Source organism: Hibiscus syriacus, unplaced genomic scaffold (genome assembly GCF_006381635.1).
Source record: "Hibiscus syriacus cultivar Baekdansim isolate YM2019G1 unplaced genomic scaffold, ASM638163v2 tig00003194_pilon, whole genome shotgun sequence".
Classification (NCBI taxonomy): Eukaryota; Viridiplantae; Streptophyta; class Magnoliopsida; order Malvales; family Malvaceae; genus Hibiscus; species Hibiscus syriacus.
The window spans coordinates 225,428-248,162 of NW_024061966.1; the positions used below are offsets into that span (position 1 = coordinate 225,428).

Below are 22,735 nucleotides of genomic sequence, written 5' to 3' on the forward strand. Positions count from 1 at the left end.
CACATCTAGCTTTCTTGGTTTTATGGGTTTCTTTCTGTTTCACACTTACAGGAGCAGATATTTTATAATATATACTTGTTTCCATTTACTGTACAAGCAACGTTCAACAGTCTTGGTGAAGGAGCAGCAGACTCAGCAAGCGCGTGCTTCGGGTAGCCTCCCACTCACAGGTCCAGAAACACCGGAAACTTTTAATGATGCAAAAAAGCACGATAGTCTAGCTATCATGGGCCTGGCTCTCACCATTCTGGGCATAACCACAAGCTCCTTCCCACTGATATTATCAAAAGTACTATGATAGCCTTCAAGGTCTGCTTTTGTAATCATAACTGCATCCGCTGATGGCGAGCTTGTCGTAGCTGGCTGTTGGTGCCTGCTGTACTCCAAAACTGCCTGCTCAAAACCATTTACAAGCAAGTAATAAACGAGAGGGAAGAAGCACACTTCACTCATGCTTGAGAGGAGATATATATTGTTTGCAATAACAGAAAGGTGCAATTCATGCGTCATCTACAACTAAAACTGACCAACACACACAGTCACTAGTGACAAAGATAAAATAATGAAAAAGAAGCCTACGTTCCTATAGTATCATCTTCACTGTCATTCATTTTTCTGCCTATCATGTGGACAGAAAGGGGCGAGAAACATGCAAAAAGTATGCAGGGTTTCTATGAGTTGCTTATTCACTACAGAAGATAACACCATCGAACTTACCTTCCATTGTGAGGGGGAAAGCAAAACTCTAGGCCTTCGAGACCGAACATATTCAAGAGCACCTGTGGGTGTCATGTGCTTATGCTCTACCTGCAGAGTTTAAAACAAATTAAATCTCGTACAAACTAAATTCAAATCTGGAGCTAGCCTTAGATGTTTCTGACCAACAGTTTGTCAACAAAGCTCTATGCATAGACAGAAAATACCAAGTAGCAAAGCACAACGGTGGTACTTCTTCCTCGTCCAGCTTTACAATGTACATAGGTGGTTCTACCACAAGATGCATTCTCTGCAGACAAAAACGGAGGTGGAGGAGAACAAAATTGAGTGAGATGGCCACCGTGTATAACAGAGTTGGAGATAGTTAAAAGAATCATCTACTCACTGTGAATGAAGCCCACAGCTTTGCTTATATCGGAAACTGAAGGAGCAAATAAATAATCTCTAGTTGGGATTATTAGATGATCAATTCCGTGAGCCTGCAACAAACCATAAAACCAATAAAACTAAATATCAATACCCAAGAAAATTAAGCTACTTTTGAAACATTCTGACTAATAACAAAAGTTTTGGAAATCATTTAGCATTTCCCATTTTTCATCTCCATGCTTACTCTATAATAGATATGATAAACAAAAACGTCAATAACGCAATTTGCAAACTGTTAATAAATTCTTTATTTAATAAAACATGTTCAGAAGCAAAGAAAGAAAAACTTACACGATATAAAGAAGTGGAAACCAGAGTTTCAAAAGGTTCATTGAGAGTGATCACACCACCAACGCCCAATTGCTTCAGCCGTCGAACATCCTTCGGAAACGGGACCGCTCCCAGCTAAAGAAACTGAGATGTAATTAAAAAAAAACTCTCATCGCAAAAAACAGAGAAAAAGCTAAGGATCCGATTGTATAAAAGAGATGATTGATGAAGAACGGAAATTAAGGATGAGATAAAAGAGAAACCTGGTCAACTTCGTCCCACCATCTGAATTCAGATTGGAATTTGTTTCTGAAAACATTGTATAAAAGGGTCGGGTAAAACAGGATCCGAGCACCTGCTCCGACTAGAACTCTCTTTGCGTCGTCGGCTTTAACTATCTGCAGCTGCTTAACGCCGTCGTTTCCCCAATCATTCTCGGCGTTATCCAATTCCTCGATCTTCATGTCACGAGAAGCAGATATTGGATTTTTTTTCCAGATGGAACTGGATTTTTGTTTAACTTTAGAAAATAGGAAATAATTTCAAAGAATTGGGAAAACGGAAATTAATGAACAAAATCCAGGAGATCGCAAAAGATTGGATACGAGAGAGCGTGGATTTCACTTTGCTACGAATAATAATTAGGGTAAATTACACTATTCTTCACTGAATTTTATTCTCTCATATTTTGTTCACCGTACTTTTAATTTTTCTATTTTGCTCACTGAATTTTACAAATTGAATCATTTTGCTGACTCTGTCGTTAACTCTCTAACGATGCGATGATATGTCATTTTTTATTATTATTTCATATAAAATAATTAAAAATATAAAAGATAAATTAAATCGTTCTTCACTGAACTTTACTCTCTCTCCTATTTTGTTCACCCAACTATAAAATAAGAACAAAAGGTGGTCGGATGCCACTGGAAATCGTAGTATATGGTGGTCTTTTGGTCCCAAATTTCTTGGTTGCTTCGCCTCGACACCTTGAGTATGAATTCGACTTCCATTTTGTCAAAACTTGCTTTAGAGTCCACAAATTGGAGATTGAAATTGAGGAAGCTGAAATATTTCAGTCAAGATTCATGAATTTTCAAACATTTTCCAGTGAAACAACCACCAGACTCGGACTCAGGGGGCTGAGAAGAACCGACCCATGAATTTTGAGACCGAACGACTACCATCAACAACGATCGACGGTGTAGTGAGTTTTTTAAATGAGGCAAACAACTTAGATTTTGGACTTGTTTTCTTCAAATATGTAATAAATTTAATATTTCGAGCAAAAAAACAACGATCGACGGTGGCCAGAATGCAAAATGATGTGGTGACTGACGACGACAATGGGAAAAGAGGATTTGAAATGGCGTCGTTTTGGTGTATATTTGAATTTTTTAAAACGACGTTGTTTTGATGCTTATGCCATGTCATAACACCATCAGAAAGTTAACAGCAAAGTGAGCAGAATGATTCAATATGTAAAGTTCAGTAAGCAAAATAGACAAATTAAAAATACGATGAGCAAAATATGATAGAAAATAAAGTTTAGTGAGAAACAGTGTAATTTACCCTAATACTTAAAAGGGTTAACTACATAATGGATCTGTGTATTTGTATTTTGTTCCATTTCTTCATTAATTAAAAAAACATAATATGTAATCATTATCGTTTTTATTTAATTAAAATGTGGTCACTTCACTGTCATTAATAGTTAACAAATTAGGTGACATGAAAGTTAAATATTTCGGTATAATCACACATTTGGTCCTTGTTATATACATATTCTCTAAATTTAGTCATACTTTTAATAAATTAAAATAAATTTAATAATTCAATTGAATGATGTCATGTGGCATTGGTGTCATGTGTCACCATTCGGTTGAAGAACTAACTTTATTTTAATATAATATGTAAATAATGGGATCAAATGTGTGATTATACCTAAATATTTAACTACCATATCACCTAATCTTTTAACTATTAATGGATGTTAATCTGTAGTGACCACATCTTAATTAAATAAAAACGAAAGTAACCATAAATTAAGTTTTTTAAAATCAGTAAGAAAAAGTGAACAAAATACAAACATAAATGATCAATCATATAGTTACCCTTAATTAAAAAATAAAAATAGAGAAGAAAACCAAATAGATTTGTTACAATACTTTATTTCAGTTAAGATATATATATAAAGAATTGAACTCACTTTATAGTTCCATTTAATATCTGTTATTCTTTTCTTATAATTAAATATTTAAATTGAATTTCTTATATTAAAATCAAATTATTTATGATTGAAGCTGTTTTAATTTCGAATAATTTAATCAATTTCAAAAACTGTTAGTGTCAACTTTTGATAATGATCCCATTTGTTATTTTAACCTTTCACACGAGAGAGCAATCATTGCATTATGGAGATAGCAGCTATGAAGCAAACATGGAGTGGGCAGACAGGCTTGCGGTGCATCTCAAAGTCAGATTTTGTGCAGCATCCCCTCTCTACCAACCGCCATCTCTACATGGACCTACCACACTCAATAATCATGATCTTGGCAAACTTAAATTAAGCTGCTTTGTTAAACAAAGAGGTCAGCCATGCTGGACACTTCTAATCATCTTTGGTTCAGTTATAATATTGTTCCAACTTTTACTTTGACATTTTCGTGTTTTGGTTCCATGTAGGGCATGTAAGTGAAGAAAATAGTGAAAACCGGAGTAGTTGTTTATAATTTAAAATGGATTTTATTGTACGGTTTCAGGCTTGTCTGAAATAGTATTTGTGTTGTTGGAGCTTGGACTGATCCTCGTTGAATTGTGACCTGCAAAGCCGAAAAGGGTTATGGACCTGGGACTTTAAGTGGAGATGTTTATGATTTACCTGGATCAGACCTGCCTGCCCTGCATGCATCAGATTGTGGAGATGTTGTCTTGATATATAGTAGCACTTCGCTTTCTTTAATGTTTGGGCCCTAATCGGGGATTTCTTTGCTCTGGGTTTCACCCTAATTTGTTATGGGTATAACATGTTTAATTGGGTACGCTACAATATGGTTGATGAGATGGCTTGATTGACATTTGGAATTGCGTACTTTGAGTTGCTGTCTTCACCTACATCTGCTTGTTCTGTTTCTTGTTTTCCTATAATTAGTATATCTGGGTTTTATTTGTATTTGTAATCCCTTTGAGTAGTATTTGTTTTTGTTTCCGAGAATATTTGATACACCGACGATAAAAAAATGGATAAACTATTTCAATGATCACTAATGTTTGGATAAGTTTTCGTTTTCACCACTGATGTCTCAAAAGTCATAAATCGGTCACTAACGTTATCGTTTGTTACAAATTGGTCACTCGCCGTTAACAGGCGTGATGAAAAACACACGTGGACTGTTAACAGGCTTATCTGGATGGTATAATTACACAAATAGTCCATGTTATTTATACATTCTTTCAATTTGATCCTAGTTTTAATAAATTAAAATATATTTATTTTTAATTCTTATAAATAATGATACATTTTTACACAAAATAATTAAATGTTTAAATCCAACGGCTTTAAAAAAATGAAATCAAACTTTAAAACGGGTACTTATTTAAGGGGTGTTAAATATGATTTTTTAAGTTTTTAATACAAAATTTATAGAGGTTTTATAAAAAAATAAATTGAGATGTTGAAGGTGTTTTGATCACGAGTTTTCTCTATTTATTCGTTTAATATTTGAGGTAAAGATTAATCTTATCAAATAAGATAAAAATATTCGGAGAAAATATTTATCATTAATTTATGTTTGTTATTAAAAGCAAGAAAATCATGCATAGAGGTGCAGTATTTTGTTTGTGTATATATATTTTCTATTCCTCGTTGCATACTGATTTTTCAAACAAATTTGCCTCTTTTCTATCTATATAATCTGCCTCTTGCCAAGCTTAATATGAATCAACTAAAACAAAAAGAAATGGGGGTAGACATACAGACCAAGCTCTGCCTAGCTCTTGGGTCAATGAAGGACCATGCATCCATCGGCAAGGCCATGATATACAACCACGACGGCAAAGCCTTTTCCGATATGGACATCGCCATCCTCTGAGCCACCGGCTACAATAACGGTCCGATATAAGACAAATACATGTAGAAATCCTCTTCCCCGTCTTGAATTCTCCGGGATCGATCCCTTTTCTAGCTGAAAGGATTTCATGTTGGCTCTGCAAGACCCGAGACCACCTCGTCACCCTCAAAACTCTTTCCCTCATCCACCGTCTCTTGAGCGGCGACAACCGCTCATATCATGCCTCAAAAATTATTAAAATGCAACATCTTAATCATATTTAAAACAAATAAATTGTTATATTGAATAATTATATATTCTTTATTATACTTAAAATCTAATCGAAACAGGTATGATTATGTTTTAACTTGAGATCATCTTCAACAAATGAAAATATAAATTAAATAAAAATAATAATGTCAAAAAATTATTTAAAAAACATGATAAATATAATAATTTACGATAGCAATTAAAATCATTGATCGTTAAGAATAATATTAATAAAATTGTCGGAAGATGTTGATGATTTTGTTTCATGTTTTAATAATGTTTAGATTGAATTTTCTAATAATTTTTAGAGAGGACTGTAAGAAAATAGAAGTGTAAAACCTAAAACGAAAATTTTCATAAATTATCATTTAAAATGAAACAGTGAGTTTAAGTCGTATTGTAAAACTTGAAAGATTATAATTTTAAACGTTTTTTAACACACACACACACACACAACACACACACACATGCACATATATATATATATATATATTGAAATCTATGGCACTGGGCAGACAATGAGTCAAATGTGTTTTATCATTATTTTTGTCTTGAAAAAAATCGTTTTAACTTTTGATTTTAATTTTTTTTGTTTTTATAACTAATTTTAAATTGTTGATTTCCTTTCTTTTAAAGTCGTTGGGATTAATCATTTAATAGTTTTGTATAAAAATATATCATTATTTATAAGAATTAAAAATAAATATATTTTAATTTATTAAAATTAGGATCAAATTGAAAAAATATATAAATAACATGGACTATTTGTGTAATTATACCATCTAGGTAAGCCTGTTAACAGCTGTTAACAGTCCACTTGTGTTTTTCGTCACGCCTGTTAACGGCGAGTGACCAATTTGTAACAAATGATAACGTTAGTGATCAATATATTACTTTAGAAACATCAGTGGTGAAAATGAAAAGTTACCCAAACATTAGTGACCATTGGAATAATTTACCCTAAAAAAAATTAATTTTATCGAATCTCGACGTTTGCTAGCAAATTGGTTGGGGGTGGTCATCTTATGGAGTATCTAATCTTGATTAGTCGGTTAATAGATCGGATATCAATGATTAGTTAAACAAAATAATTAATTCTATGAATAATGTTTAAATATTACCACATGTCCTGAACATGAAACCCTAAACTTAAATATTAATCTCTAAATTTTAATCATTAAATTATAAACTCTAAATACTACTCTATTGATCACCAAGTTTTTAAAATGTTTTATTTTGGCCACCAATTATATTATAGTCATTAACTTTTAGTTCACTTTCATTATAATCGCTATTATTAAAGGTGTTGTGACATGTTAAACCCTTAAGAAATCTCTAAGCTTCTTTCAAATTGATAGTCATTGTTCCTCCTTTCACTGTCATTTGTATTGTTGTTTGGTGATTTCTTCGATAAAAAGATTATCAAATTACTATTTTTCTTTTTTTTATCTTTCTTTCGTTCGATTCAAACTCGTTGAAAAAAACTTTTAATCTCTCCCATTCTCAACCAAAACTTAAAGAAAGAATTTTGATCTACCACCATCAACTTTGAATCAACTTGAAATTGAACCATATTAATCTTATGATAAAAAAAAATTCCACATTTGAGATTTCTGATGATTATTATATTCATCGAAAACTCGACAACACTATGATCGATAATTTTTATGTTCCCTTCTTTTTTATTTACTTTTTTTTACTATTGTTGATCGTCTATTGTTATTAACGGTTGTGGATGATGATCAAGAAAACATCAACAAAAATGACAACAAAACGAAAAGTAAAGGTTTTCAATTTAAAAAAAAAAGTTTGTTTTTTCTTATTATTTAATATGTGTTATTAAATTTTTAACGACATCTAATGGTAATTATTGCAATAAAAAAAATAAAAGTTTAATATTTATATTGCAAATTTTAAAAGTTTGATGATTAAATAAAAACGACCAAACAAATTTAATGATATCAACCTGATTTATCGTAAAATGTATAGGAATGACCTAACAAAGTATAATTCTGAACAAAAAAATAATTTAAATGTTAAAAGTAAAGAATTGATTGTCTATCGAAGGAAAAAAGTCGGGAATTGGGATGGGAAGTGGTGGCGGGGCATGAACAATAAAGAAAAAATAAACGGGATATCGTTTTCTAGAATTAGATATGAATGGACCCCAAAACCAGATGGATTACAAAGCAAGTCGAGAACTACACGGACCATACATTGGGTGTGACGGGGGGAATATAAATGAATATAGCATTATCAATTAATTTAATGAAATAAATATTAAGCCTTCTAAATGAAGTTAATTGATTCTTTTATTTTATAAATAAAATTAAAAACATTTATAAGATATTTTTATAATATTAGCTTAATTTAATCAATAATGAACTAAATATTAATATTTAAAAAGTAAAAAAAATAATCTATAACTAAATTCAACCAAACCAAACCAATCTATAATTAAAATATATATATTTTTGAAATGCATATTTTAAAGTTGGATGAAAATAGTTATATATAATAAAAAAATTTAATGTGACGATAAAAGAATTAAAGCTCCAACCTTTAAATATCACATATGAAAAGTCATGTCCATTACTATTTAATAGTAATGAACTATATCTTAATCCAAATAAAAAGGTATTGAAATAAGTTTAGAGTATAATTTGAAGAGCTCAAATAATACTTTATTCTTCCCCTCTTTTCCTTTAATCATTTTGCAGCCACAACTCTTTCCACCTGTTTTTTCATAGACATTTTATTAGTAACCAAATTATTTAAAATCATTACTATACCTGCAAAGATATTTTTCAAATAAAGAGTATTTCATAAAAGTTTTATTCACTCTCTTATATTGCAATGTTTTACGGTACTTCATTTTTATAATCAAATAAATACTTTACATATCAAAATATGCATAAACAATCAAGTAAGATATGAAATGGTATCAACAACCAGTTAATCTAATGAGAAGAGACACTAGATCCTCTAATCCTCTAAGAAATGTTAGAGGTTTGAATTCAGTCGATTGCAAATGGAACAAACAAAGTTAGGAGGATAACCTTGCCTATGTAATACCCGCGATTCGTATTAGCTGATTAATAGATCGTATACCGATGATTATATAAAAAGATAGTATACCCTAATTTAATTCATATAATTATTATTCAATAATATTTATCGATTTTAAAATTCTATTCTCAAACTAATATTTATCTTATTTACAAATTGTTTCTTAATAAGATCAAATAAGTTCAAACGTGACTAATATATTAACGATTAGTTTTTATTATATAGACAATATAAAATTATTTTACATAATAGATATATTTTAACTATAAACCTTAACGTCTAAAATATTAACATTTAAAAAAAATCAATTTGAGATTTGTCCTAAAATTAAGAGAAAAAAAAGGAAATTGTAATATTTGTATGATTAGAAAGAAAAAGAAAAGAGAAGAATTAGTGTAGCGGATCTCGTTGTTTTGACGCTATATCTGGGTGTCTCTGGCATAGCTCAGCTTTGCCTTTGTTCATTCAGTCGTTACAGAGAAAACTTAACCAAAGAAGGAAAGGAAAGGAATCGAGAGGAAGGAGAAGATGTCGTGGCAAACGTATGTAGACGAGCACTTGATGTGTGAAATCGAAGGCAACACTCTCTCTGCCGCCGCCATCATCGGCCAAGACGGCAGCGTTTGGGCCCAGAGGTCCAATTTCCCTATGGTCCTTTTCTTCTTCTTTCAAATTCTTCCCCTTTACTCCAAAATAGTGGAGTAAAGAGATCTGATTGTTATGGTTGAATTCTCTTCTGCTTGATGTATTAGCTGATCTAATTTGCTCCGTAAGGATTGCATTTGTTCACTCCTTTCTGAAACCAAAACTCGTGTCTTTTTCCTCTTCTTCAAAGTTCCAACTTCTTTTTTGGCCATGGTTTATTAGTTTATGTTCTTTGCCGCATTGAAAGATTTGCCTTTTTCACGCCTGAAAATCTGAATATTCCTTATAATTTCTGGGTTTGTTTCTATTTGTTAGTTTTGTAATAATTAATCATCATTTTAATAAAATGAAATAAGCTTTGCTACTGGATCTCTGCAAATGACCATGAATATGATATCAGATATGATGATAAAGGTAGTAAGGGAGGGAAATATTTCCTGCAAATCCCGTTTATTTGATTGTAAAGGTTGTTCTTTTATTTATTAAACAACGAAGGGTTATGCTTCAGCTTTTTTCTCTTTTCTGATTAACATATTCTCAACTTTTCCTGGTTCTACGTTGATTCAGTTCAAGCCAGAAGAAATCACTGCCATCATGAATGACTTTGCTGAACCAGGATCACTTGCCCCGACCGGATTGTACCTTGGTGGCACAAAATACATGGTGATCCAAGGTGAACCTGGAGCTGTCATTCGAGGGAAAAAGGTGATGTTGTACATTTCTTCCAAGTTATATTTTGTTTATAACACTGAAAAATCTCATGCCCACATGCATTTTTTACAGTGTGTTCAATGCAAAGAGATTAATCAATTATACATTTTTTTCCTAATGTATGGTGTGCATTCTGAGCCTTTTGTCATTTTAATTTCAGGGGCCTGGAGGTGTTACTGTTAAAAAGACCAACCTAGCCTTGATCATCGGGATCTATGATGAGCCAATGACTCCGGCCCAGTGCAACATGATTGTTGAAAGGCTCGGTGATTTTCTCATTGACGAGGGTCTTTAATTTATTTGTTGTGCCTTAATGGTTGCATTTCTTCTTGGCTTCCTTTTCTATACGAAAATGCATCTGCCACCTCTTGTAGTAATGGTTTGACTCAGCTAAAATAACAGTATTTACTAGAGTATTGAAAGTCACGAGGAACCTTTTTTCCAGAAACAATCGGCTTGATGTTTAGTGATATGCTTGTGATCCCCTTGCTTTGTTTCTGTACTTGTTTGTGGATGGTTTTGTCAAGATTGTGAAGTGAGGTACTTTTGTCTACATTTAAAATGAATTTTCTACTGGATTGGGTAAATTAAATCGCCAAGTACTTTTGTCTAATATTATGTTTTCTGCTTTTAATCCGACCGGAAGACCTTAACATCAATATTGTTCACACTCTTTATATTTCTTGAACTACCATTAATAAAACAGGATACAGCGAGGAGAATGCTTGTTTTTTTTTTGGGTGGGGGGGGGGGGTTGGAGGGGTACATTCTCATTATTCAGTGTAAACTTAGAGGCGACCTTCTCAACATTCTTTCAAATGATGCACCTAGCACACAACATAACTTCAAACAGAAAGGAACTAAAAACGATTGGAAAGAAACTACAAATCCCGTGCACACACCTGGTCGTATTACCTGCTTCAGTTTTGCTATTCTTGCATGATAAGCACAAGAATTACCTTAGTAACATTAGCTTAGCTCATGCGGTCACCCATAAAACAAGGGTATAGTACATGAGAAATTTCAGAATTTGTACTTACAATGATAGATGCAATTACCATAGCCTGCACAAATAAATTGAATATACAAGTATTTCCAGGCAAGCAATATCACAACATTGGAGCTTTTTATACTTCAAAAAACTTGCCCAAGCTTAAAGATGAACTAAATAAAAGATAATTGAATAATTACAGGCGAGTTGATCTGAAACAGTATAGACTTAGTGGGGTCCTGACCAACTTTGATTGCATTTCCTCGGAAACTGCAGGAAGCATCAGTAGCTCCATTTTTCTGATAGTAATTGTTGAATGCGAAAGAGGCATGAGAAAGTAGAGTATTTGGCTCAAAACATTGCTGGTTAGGCTGAATTGATGAACAATCAGCTTTTCCAGGACCAGAAGCCCAATCTAATGCATTCTGTAAGTCCGTTCGAGACGCCTTCTTAGAAGCAATGCACCAAGTTCTTCCATTCGGATCGCTGCTTTTTACTGCCAAAAAAAAATCCCAGTTTCTCTAATGAAATCAGATATAAGAGTAGATATTGTTATGGTATATGAGATGTTTCAGAGCCTCTACTTACCGTTATAGTTGCAATTACCATGGCCTGCACGAATAATGCAAAAAAGAAAACGTAATGGGAAAGTTATTAGACCTGAAAAATCATGCAAAGTCGTAATAATCAGATTCTGCATAAAGTAATTGACTTACTAGGGTCACTATAAACTTTGATCCCAGTTCCTCCAAAAATACATGCTTCGTCAGTGAGCCCATTCTTCTGCTAGTAATTGTTGAATGCATAAGAGGCATGAGAAAGTAGATCATCTGGTTCAAAACATTGCTGGCCACGCTGAAGGGCGGAACAAAGCTTTTTCCGGGCCTCAAGCTCAATCCAATTCATTCTGCAAAGCCGATTTGGAAGCCTCACTAGAAGCCACACACCAGCTTCTTCCATTTGAATTGGTTTCTGTTCCGGAGAAGTTCAGGTGACATACGGCGGACATGTCAGGATAAAATATGCCCCAGTTTCCCTCTATTTCAGCTCCGGTCTTGTTGTTCTCATTAAACAATGAAAATATATATACGTCTAGCTCTCTCCCAGGCATGGCAGGTGTATCCAGGACATAACCAACTCCACTGTGCATGGCAGGTGTACCAAGTCCTGGGTAACATGGCGAATTAAGTTGGTGATATAAGTCTGGGCATTTTCAATACTAGCATACTTATCTCCTCTTGAACGTAGGCCAACCGGTTTTTGTAACGATAATCGATTTTCTACATCGGGCCAAGGAAGAACGAACAACATTTCGATTGGCGATGGCAAAATAAACAGCATCAAGCTGAAACCTTGATCATGAAAGGTGACTGGTTTTCATCCAGGAATTCCAACAAAGGATTCAAAACATATGCAAGACTGCTTCTAAAAGCCCCTTCAGAAGGTGGGAATGATTTGGACAAAACCCCAAAGGAGAGTGGAGTTGAAACCTTGATCCTATCTTGCAGTCCCACCTTTCTCAAAGCTGAAACAACGTGGCGGCCATCACCAAGTTGGCGGCATTATCTGAGCTTTCGGTTACTTCATTACCTACAGTAATGTGGGTGATCTTCGTGGGCTGGTAGAATGGGAGGATGCTCTTTGAGAGCCAGGAATCTACGTATGACTGGCACTGGAACGCTGGTAAGTCAGAATATGAACTCCCACCATAAATTCAACGCAGGTGTTTTTAAAGGCGTTCAACACTAGGGGATTCGAATCATATATCCTGAGGGATTGAACGTTGTGCTTTCCAACCAGTTTGTGCTACTCTGTCAGGTGATGGAAGATCATCACCATCCCTTCCATACGCTACTCCTGCTTTGTTTCCCCTACGCAAATCTGAAACAAATGGTTGTGCGAGAGCGGAACAAACATAATGAAAGACAAAGGAAGACGGAGAGAAATACCTAAAAGCTGAAGCAACAAAGAAAATGCAAACAAAAGCTTCAAACATCTCGAACCCATTGTTAACAAATTCTTAATAATTAATGAGAAATAATAGGGTTCCAAGCTGCCTCTTATAGAGAAAAGAACAGGCTATTGTGCTACTACCATTAAAGTTGGTTCACACAGCACCCCCACTTCATTTTATCTTCCGTTTTAGAAAAATCTATTTCATTAGAGATATAGTTGGGATTCAGGGTCTACTTGATTACATAATAAAATATTTTAAACTCTATTCACCATAATCAACGTATCATGACCATCAAAATCATGTATTTTCAAATTTTCAAAGTACGTTTGAGAACAAATTTTTGGGTAAAGTACATAAATGGTCCTCCAACTATAAGACACTGCTTTGTTAAGTCCCTCAACTATTTAAAGTTACAAAATGACCCTCCAACTATAAGATGTTATTTTCATGAGTCCATCGACTATTAAAAATTACAAAATGGTCGCTCGACTATTCATATGTTTCAAACTCGTCCTTTTCCATTTAAAAAATTGACGATTGTCTAAGCTAGACGGTAACCTGTTGCCTAGGATATAATAAAATCTTAACCAAAAATCGTTTGAGTTGTATTTTGTGGATCGAGTTTTTGTTTACATTATGTCATCGAGTCAATGCTTGAAAGCTTATGGCATCGAGCCAGTGCTTGAAAGCAACGACGATGCCTATTGACATCATCAAAATATGATTTATCATATCTCATTCAGCATGTTAACGTCCAGCTTAGACGACTTTCAATTTTTTAACGGAAAATTATGAGTTTGGAATATATGAATAATTGAATGATCATTTTATAATTTTTAATAGTCAGAGTACTCAACAAAGTAACACCCTATAGATAAGATTATTTTATAACTTTTAATAATCAAGAGACTCAACAAAGTAGTGTCATGTAGTCGGGAGATCATTGACATACTTTAAGCTAAAAAATTTTTATGTAACATTCCATAATTTTGATTTGATTTCAGATTTTAAAGATGATAGTAATAGAATTTTTCTTAACATAAATAAATAAAAATAGACAAAAAAATATTCCTGATTTTCACCAATTTCAATATTTTTTTTTCAAAATTGAATCAATTATATTAGTTCATATTTTAATATAAGTATTACTAGAATGATAAAGTCATTATATATTCACGGGAAAGACTCCAGCCTAAACCCTAATAATCCCATACCTTAATGTTTATAAATAAAGTTTAGTAAAAAGGAGTTCCGCTATATTAAAAGTTTTTTAGTAGACGGATTTAGGGTTTGTGATTAGGGATTGGCATAGCTCGGGTTGGGTCAGATTTTTGGTCCACCCGACCCGACCCGAGAACAAGGAATCCTCCATCCGAGATCCTACCTGACCCGACCAAAACAAGATTTCACCCGACCTGAACCCAACCCGATATATAACTTAAAAACCCAATCTGACCCAACCTGAAATAATAATAAAAATATTATTTTTATTCAATAAAAAATGACTTAATTGAAAAAAATAATATATAGTAGGGTATTATTATAATTATTCCTAAATATATATGGTAAAATTATATATTTTTTTGGGTCGGATATTTTCATCCTAAACCCGACCCAAACCCCTTTTTTAAATAAAAAACTTGACCCGATCGGGTCGGAACCCGTTTGGTTCGGGTCCCATGCCCATCCCTATTTGTGATGGGTTTGAAATTAAGGTTAGTATAGTGTAGTTTTTTTGAAAAGTGATCTTTAAAAGTGTTGTAATCACCTATTTAAATTATAAACATTATATCGTAATTAAAAATATAACATTTAAATTATATCTACACTTATTAATACTATGATATATAAATATATCAACTTTGCATGAACCAATTTATTTCAGTGGTTAAATGAATCGTTGTTGTTCCTAGAGGTCATGGGTTCGAGCACCAGCAGCTATAACATGTTGATTGGGCATTCATTGTCAAATGATTGAGAGTATTTAGAACATATATTACTTTGTAATCACCTAAACTTAACAAAAATATGAAATAAATAAAATATATTAACTTAAACGATAAAAAAATTCAAAATAACTCATTAATAATATTTTTATATTAAATATTTTATTAAAAAAATACATTATCAATACTTTTTAACATGTGGACATAAAATTATTATGAAATAATAATTTAAATACTTGTTTTGACAAAAAGAATATTATAAAAACATTAGTAATTAAAATAAAATTTTAAGTAATAAATTATTTTTTAAGGATGTTAATATTAAATTATCAAAATAAAATATAAATATATAATTGAGTGAAGTCCGTGTATTAGTAAGGGTAAAATTATAATTTGGTCACAATCACAAAGTTGAAACTAAAAAAAAAGCTAGAAATCCTAACTTTTCGGTTGGTTTTAAACCATCATTTTTATCATATTTTTTTTATTTTATTTTTTATCCATTTGACATTAATTTTACAAAAAGAATTTTAGAAAGTCACGATTAAGTAAAGAGTGCGTTGAACAGTAGTCGAGTTGAATGGATGGCAGTAAAATGTTGTGAATAGCAGGAGACTTGGGAAGAGCAATTAACCAAAAGTTAAATGGGAGGCTGATTAATGATTAGGATCCAATTTTCATTCCATTCCACATTTCTTTATTCCTCAATTTGCTTCATTATTTAACATTCATTGTATTTTATATTTGGTAGAACACAGAGAATAAAATGTTTGGGTTAAGTGGAATTATCACTCCATCCCACTGCACAGGTTTATTATTGACTCTTGAGGCATGGCAGGTGTACCAGACATAGTACCAACAACTTCATCGGCTGTTGTACGAGAAGCATAGGTAATATGACTAATCAAGTTGCTATTATAAATCCTGGCATCTTCATTGGTGGCATACTTGTCTCCTCTTGAACCTCTCGAGGGATAGCCGGTATGATCTTCATGTCCGCGAAATTTTGATCAGCCAAGGAAAAACGTTGATTGACGATGGTGAAATGAACAGCATCTAGCTGAGCATCGAACATGTTGTCGTAACGTAAACCAGGATTGGGATCTACTTTGGCTTGGGGAGATGGCTTAAACAGAACTTGGTCTAAAGAAGAGTCTCCAATGGCAAAATAAGGATACAGATTGATCATAAAAGGTGATCGGTTCTCGTTCAGGAATTGCAACAAAGGATTCAACAGAAATGCAAGGCTACTTTTGAAAGCCCCTTGGGAAGGTGGGTATGTTTTGGATAGAACATAGAAGGGGAGGGATGTTGAAACCTTGATCCTGTCTTGCAGGCTAGAGTTTTTCAATGCCGAAACCACGTTTCTCATGGCGGGCACAACCAAGTAGGCAGGCACCACCTGTTGTAGACTACTGACTTTTCTCAGTAACAGGAAACTTGAGAAGCAGAGTCAACAATAAAACAAGATCATGCAGTTTTTCAATCTCAGCTTCATTTTCCACACACAAGGGGCTCGTCCCTCAACCTCAACACCTCCCTACACATTCTTTTTTTCCTTTTCCAGTCTTTTGTATAATGTAATCTATAGCAGAAATTATTTTAGATTAAAAAATTACTAGGACTAGTTCCAAGATAATAACTACAACATTACTTAATACGAATCATTATACTATGTATCTTAAAAGAGAACAATCTTTTTAGTCTAAATACTTAGGTTAAAAGGTTTCACGTACAACGATAAAATATTTTAAATATCATTGATTTCTTACTCATATAGTTTAATTAAGCTAGTTTTGGGGTTGATGTAATGGTAAGAAAGGTGGCAATATATCAATGTTATTGAAACGTCGTTTAGTATATTTGGACTCAAATTTTAAGGTTATCTGACTTTTCTAGGTCAATGTTTATAGGAAGTCATTTTGTGGACTGCAAATTGTATAGGTTTTAAGATTCAAAACCGGTGAGCATTCAATCGAATTGAGTTAATTTTTTTTTAGTTATTCGAGTCGACTAGTCGTATTTTACAACTCGAACTTAACTTGAAATTTTTTCTAGTCGAGTTATTCGAGTTTATATACTATTTTTATGAAAATAATTTATATTTTATGACAGTGATTTGTTACAATTTTTTTACTTTCTCTAACTATATATATATATATATATTATTCTTTTCATATTATAATATTATTTAACAAACCAAATACAATCTAAAATTATGAAATATATTCATAATACTATATTTTAAAGAAATTATTTTGAGGGTAAACTATTGATGAGAGCATAAAGGAGTAGAGGAATTGATGGGAAGAAAGGATTTGCAAACAATTGTAGTAAAAAAGACCAAATTGAGTAAAATGCAAAGTTAAGGGACTAAAAAAAAGAGACTACAATTTTAGTAAAAAGTAAGAATTGAAGTTATATAGGTATTTTATTGCGATATTTGAGCATGTGGTTAAAATTTGGTTAAAAAATACTTAAAATAAAGGATAAATTGAAGAAATAAGGAAAATATGAAAAATTAATGGACTAAATTGAAAAAAATATTATAAAAATGGAATTGAAAGTACATATGTATTCTAAGCTAGTTTATGAGCATGTGGTTCAAATTTGGTAAAAATGGACTTAAAATTGAGGAGGAATTGAAGGAAAATTGAAATCGCGGACTAAATCGTAAAACTATCAAAATATTTATTCAAAATTTTGATTTTTCGAGTGACAGAAATTTCAAATTTTCAACTCAACTCGAAAACTGAATTTATAATTTGAGTTGACTCAAATAGCTCGAAATTGAAACTAAATTGTTTTCGATTTTTCGAGACGGTTCGAGTTTTGCTCAACCTTATCCAAAACTGTGGAATTTTCTGCTGTAGCACCTTCTAATGGAACGAGTGGGAAAAAAAACTGTTAAAGATGCTTTCACACTGCTCAAGCGAGCCACCCATGTCTGTGGTAAAACGGCACGTGATTTTGCTAAGCTCGATTATTTTCTCACAAGAAGAAAGGAATCATTCGGTGTTTAATCACTAGTAAATTATTTTAGTTAATCAATAAATTCATGTTGTTCAATTTTTCATCTTAAATTATATTCATTAAATCGGCTTATCGATTAACCAATTAATCGGAATATTTAATTTGGAACTTTATTTATAAAAAATATCAGATTTAATAAAAATGATAACAAATATGAAACTTAAAAGTGTTAAATATTATAAAAACTGGAGTAATTTGAGGTCTTTGGACTTTGAAGTGAAAAAATTATAAAGCTAGAAAGAAGTTATTGTGCACATATTAATTTGGGGAGGGAAAAATAATTTGACACTTAAAACCAATAGGGGTGTTCATTCGGTTAAAACGGTGGCCGACCGAACCGAATTAACCATAATCGAATTAACTAAACTTTTTTTTTCTTTAACCGTTAACCGAACCAAATTTTTTTTCGAACATATTAACCGAACCGAATAAATTTCGGTTAATTCGGTTAATTTCGAATTAACCGAATTTTTTTTTAAATTTTCTAATTTATATAAAAATTAAATATTTTTTAATTCAAAAAAAGTTTATAATTAATTTAAATAATATATAATTATAAAATAAAAATTTAGATAAATTTTTTAATTAATTAATATTGATTTAAGTTTAAAAGTTATTGGATCTTAAATTATTAATTGGGTTTTAAATGGTTTGGGCTTAGTCCATATGTTATATATAATATATTTAATATTTTTTAATTAAAAAACAGTTTACAAATAATTTAAATAATATATAATTATAAAATAAAAAATTTATATAATTTTTTTAATTAATTAATATTGATTTAAGTTTAAAAGTTATTGGATCTTAAATTATTAATTGGGTTTTAAATGATTTGGGTTAAACCCATATGTTATATATAATATATTTAATATTTAAAATTTAATTTCGGTTAATTCGGTTAATTCGGTTAATTAACTGAATTCGAACCAAATTAACCGTTAATCGAATTCTAAAAATTTTCTTATCCGTTAACCGACCGAACTAATTCGGTAACCGAACCGAATTAACCGAACTAATTCGGTTCGGTCGGTTAACCGAATTAATTCAGTTATTTGAACACCCCTAAAAACCAATAAAAAATAAAATAATTAAATAAATTTTAAATCAACTGCAAGTGAGAACGGGATTTCAACAAGTGTAAAAATAATTAAAAAGTTTAACTTCCAAGTGATTTAACTCGAGACCTACAAATATTCAGCGAGGACTATAGAATATTCTAATGCATACATTGTAGGTGATCAATCGGTCTGGTTATTCAATATTACCGAGACACTTGAAATATTTATTTTAAACAACAATAATAAACTAAAACCAAACTTACCAGTTCGATTAAATGTATTTTTTATTTGGTTTTTTTGTGTTCTGGCTTCAATATCAGTTTCAGATATCCGGATTATTTGCACAGCCCTAGTTAGAGGACTATCCTCGGGCAGTGCCCCAATCTCTGGTACATGACGCAATGAACATTGGATCTATGAATTTCCCTATTATCTTGAAAAAATAATACGCAAAGTGTAGTTGCTCCCTCTTTCCATCCAATCAAGTTCTACAAAATTTTCCATCAAACATCAACGCACGCAAAGAGAGAAGACCACATATTCATTGGTATAAGTCTAAGGATTAGTTGCTTATTCTGGTTAATGACAAATCCCTTCAGCGGCAGCCTGAAGTTAAGAGTGTTTTAAATAGGTAGATAAATAACCCTTAATTAACTAATTAAGCCTGAATTCACAAGGCTCAAACACAGAAGCACAATCAAAACTCTCCAAATAAACAAGTAACGAGATCAGAATACAAACGTCAAAGCTCAAAGTAAAGAAGATAGGTTATATATGTCTCGCAAAGTATTATCATATCTTGTAAATGGCTGTGATTCCCAGAAGATTGAAGCATTTTCTCATAACAACGGCAGTCACTTCACATAATAGTAGTCGACTAGTCTCATTATCTGATCCAATGACCTGCACAATTCATCAATATACCACGTGTTATCTAAGTTCCACGTTAACCCAGAATTCAATTTGTCATCAATATTTTCATGGTTTCAAAAGTAGGTTGTGCGCGACTATAGAGAACTGCTATCTTCCGAGCTAGTTAGTTCCGCCATCTTAAGTGCAGGTGATAAGTAATAACAAACTTTATTTTACCAAGAAACTATATAATTAAGATCACAGATCATACCTTGCACTCGGGGTTGCTATAAAATTTCGAGAAGACTTCAGATAAATTATAGAGGTAATCACACAAAACATTTGGTAACAAATTTGTACACGCCTCTTCAACAACCTGAGAGCGAGGAAAAAATGTCAAACAAAATCTGGGTCAAGCAGCGACGAATACATTGGTTTCAATAAGTTCTTACCTCAGCAAACTGTAGCAAATGAAGCCCCAAATCACGCTCATCCTTATGCTCCAATACTAATGTCCCCTTCTGTTAAAAACAAATAAATAAATGAATAAGTCGCAGATATCAAATCTGCAACAAAAGAGTAATGATACCAGCTTTACGGAAACACATAAAAATAGAGATAGTTGCCCCTCCATTTTTTAAGCATAAGTTCATGATATAGAAACCCTATATGCAGGTACATTGCCAAGCATACTCCGCATCTAAAGAAACAAAACTACTGAAAGACTCGGTTCTGCAAAAGGAACTGATAGTTTCTTTTCATGACAATGGATGCACACTAGCCAAGTGAAAAGGCAACTGAGAGATTCAGGAAGCTACAGCTTCAGGTTGAGTGGGAACTTACATTCATCAGTTCGTCTACGTCTTTACCAGATCTCCTGATGATTGAACATATTCGAGCATGAGCATACAGCAAATAAACAGCAGTGTTGCCCTGCCATAAAAAATTTAGAAGGCTGGATTCAGATGATAATAGTGATTGTAGTAAGAGCAACAAAAATGACATTGGTAGGAGCAGAAAACGACAATTAGCAAAATGATGAAACAAATAGTTTCACAAAATATACAGTACAAAAGCAAGAAAACTGTTTAGACACCTTATCATTAAGCATCTGGTCAAAATTAAAAGTGTAATTGGTCAATCTGTTGTTCTTCAAGTCAGCATACCTGTAATCACAATTCATGGATATCAAACAAATAACATGGTACAAGAACTGCCCAGAAGATCATAGCGATAAATAACTTCATATCGTAACATTAGCTTACTTTACAGCACCATAACCAACTGCATCAGCAGTACTCTCAATCTCCTCCTCGGTCCATTCTTCCCCCTTACCTGATCAGCTCACAAAGTAAGAATTTCAGATACAAGAAGTTTGAAAAGTTGAAAGGCAACAACTTAGAAGCAACAAGAACTTGTATTAACAAATACATCACAAATAGTCTTACAAACATAAGGGAGTTAAAAGAGTCGATATGCATTTGTAAAATCAGAGATGAAGTTAGATATCATACCACGCTCAATTAGTGCTGCTTTACTTCGGCTCCTGGCTTCATCAAGTAGATCAACTAATCGAACTACTTCAGTGTTACGGGTTCGAAAACGCTTGCCATCTTCTCCGAGAACAAGTCCAAAACCAACATGGCTTGCTTTGGGATATGAATTGTCACCTTGAGGAAGCCACCCTGCACGTTTCGCAGCCTGAAAAATAAAACAAAATAATTTTCAATGTCAAAAGTTGGAACTCTTTTTCATCCTTATAATGATATCACATGAATCAATTTAGTTCTAGTAAATTGACAAAGAACTAGAAGAGATGTTTCACTTCCTTAATAAAGAATTTTAAAAGATTACACAACAGGATTCAAGAAAGAACTTTGAGGACATACTTTGAACACCATATCAAAATGCTGCTGTTGGCCAACATCAGTAACATATATAATCCACTCAGCTTTCTCTTCATTGAGCCGATACCTACAAATTGCAACATATAGTCCAGAACTAGATGGATTAAAAATGGAGATAAAAATACAAGGTTTTTTCACCTTACTGCTTTGAAGAGAAATAGGATTAATACCATTCATTCATTGAAGTCTGAAGGGGGAGTGATTTCAGATCCAGAACGGATAAAAGCAAGTGTGTTCAACTTCTTCAAGAATGCTTATAATGCTAAATCAACTCTGGAAGTTGTCGGCTGTAATTTTGATTTTAAGCAACTGACAGTAGTTCAAAGGGATTGTCTTGAAGAAGAATTTTCGGAGTAAGAAGTTTGGCAAGCAATTGCTTCCTCTGAAAGTTCTAAAGCTCCTGGTCCGGATGGTTTTACCATGGGCTTTTACAAGAAATATTGGATGAATTTGAAGGAGCAGATCATGGAGTTTTTTTTCAGATTTCTATAAAGGAAAGGAGTGGGTTCATGGGGTAAATCATGCATTTATTAACTTGATTCCTAAGAAAGGTAATCCTGAGCGTATTGAAGACTATAGACCTATTAGTCTTGTGGGCAGCTTATATAAGATTCTTTCAAAGTTCTTTCAAAGATACTTTCATAGTGTGTTAATGATATTATGAGCCCAACTCAGTTTGCTTTTATTCCGGGGAGGCAATTGTTGAATTGCGCTTGTTTAGCTAACGAAGGCAATGACTTCTGGAGGAAACAAGGGCTTAGAGGAGTTGTTTTTAAAGTCGATTTCAGCAGAGCATATTACACAATGGACAGGCAGATTCTTCTAAGG

The 22,735-nt window shown here is 32.7% G+C and overlaps 2 protein-coding genes and 2 pseudogenes across 2 annotated transcripts; 1 reads left to right on the forward strand and 3 right to left on the reverse strand.

The window, feature by feature from the left end:
• On the reverse strand, positions 1–1,986 carry LOC120175676 (annotated as a pseudogene).
• A 7,310-nt stretch (positions 1,987–9,296) lies between these two features.
• LOC120175687 (profilin-1-like) lies at positions 9,297–10,603 on the forward strand. The gene is made up of 3 exons (XM_039182277.1): positions 9,297–9,451; positions 10,013–10,154; positions 10,321–10,603. Exons 1-3 carry the CDS (start codon positions 9,333–9,335, stop codon positions 10,453–10,455), a joined length of 396 nt encoding a protein of 131 aa, XP_039038208.1. The 5' UTR covers positions 9,297–9,332; the 3' UTR covers positions 10,456–10,603.
• Positions 10,604–11,134: 531 nt separating this feature from the next.
• LOC120175485 lies at positions 11,135–13,158 on the reverse strand (annotated as a pseudogene).
• A 6,734-nt stretch (positions 13,159–19,892) lies between these two features.
• Positions 19,893–22,084, reverse strand: LOC120175496 (arginine--tRNA ligase, chloroplastic/mitochondrial-like). The gene is made up of 8 exons (XM_039182121.1): positions 21,890–22,084; positions 21,515–21,701; positions 21,266–21,335; positions 21,097–21,166; positions 20,844–20,933; positions 20,453–20,521; positions 20,272–20,376; positions 19,893–20,051 (listed from the first exon to the last, which is right to left on the reverse strand). The coding sequence occupies exons 1-8, from the start codon at positions 22,082–22,084 to the stop codon at positions 19,941–19,943; spliced, it is 897 nt and encodes a 298-aa protein (XP_039038052.1). The 3' UTR covers positions 19,893–19,940.
• Between the last annotated feature and the right edge of the window lie 651 nt (positions 22,085–22,735).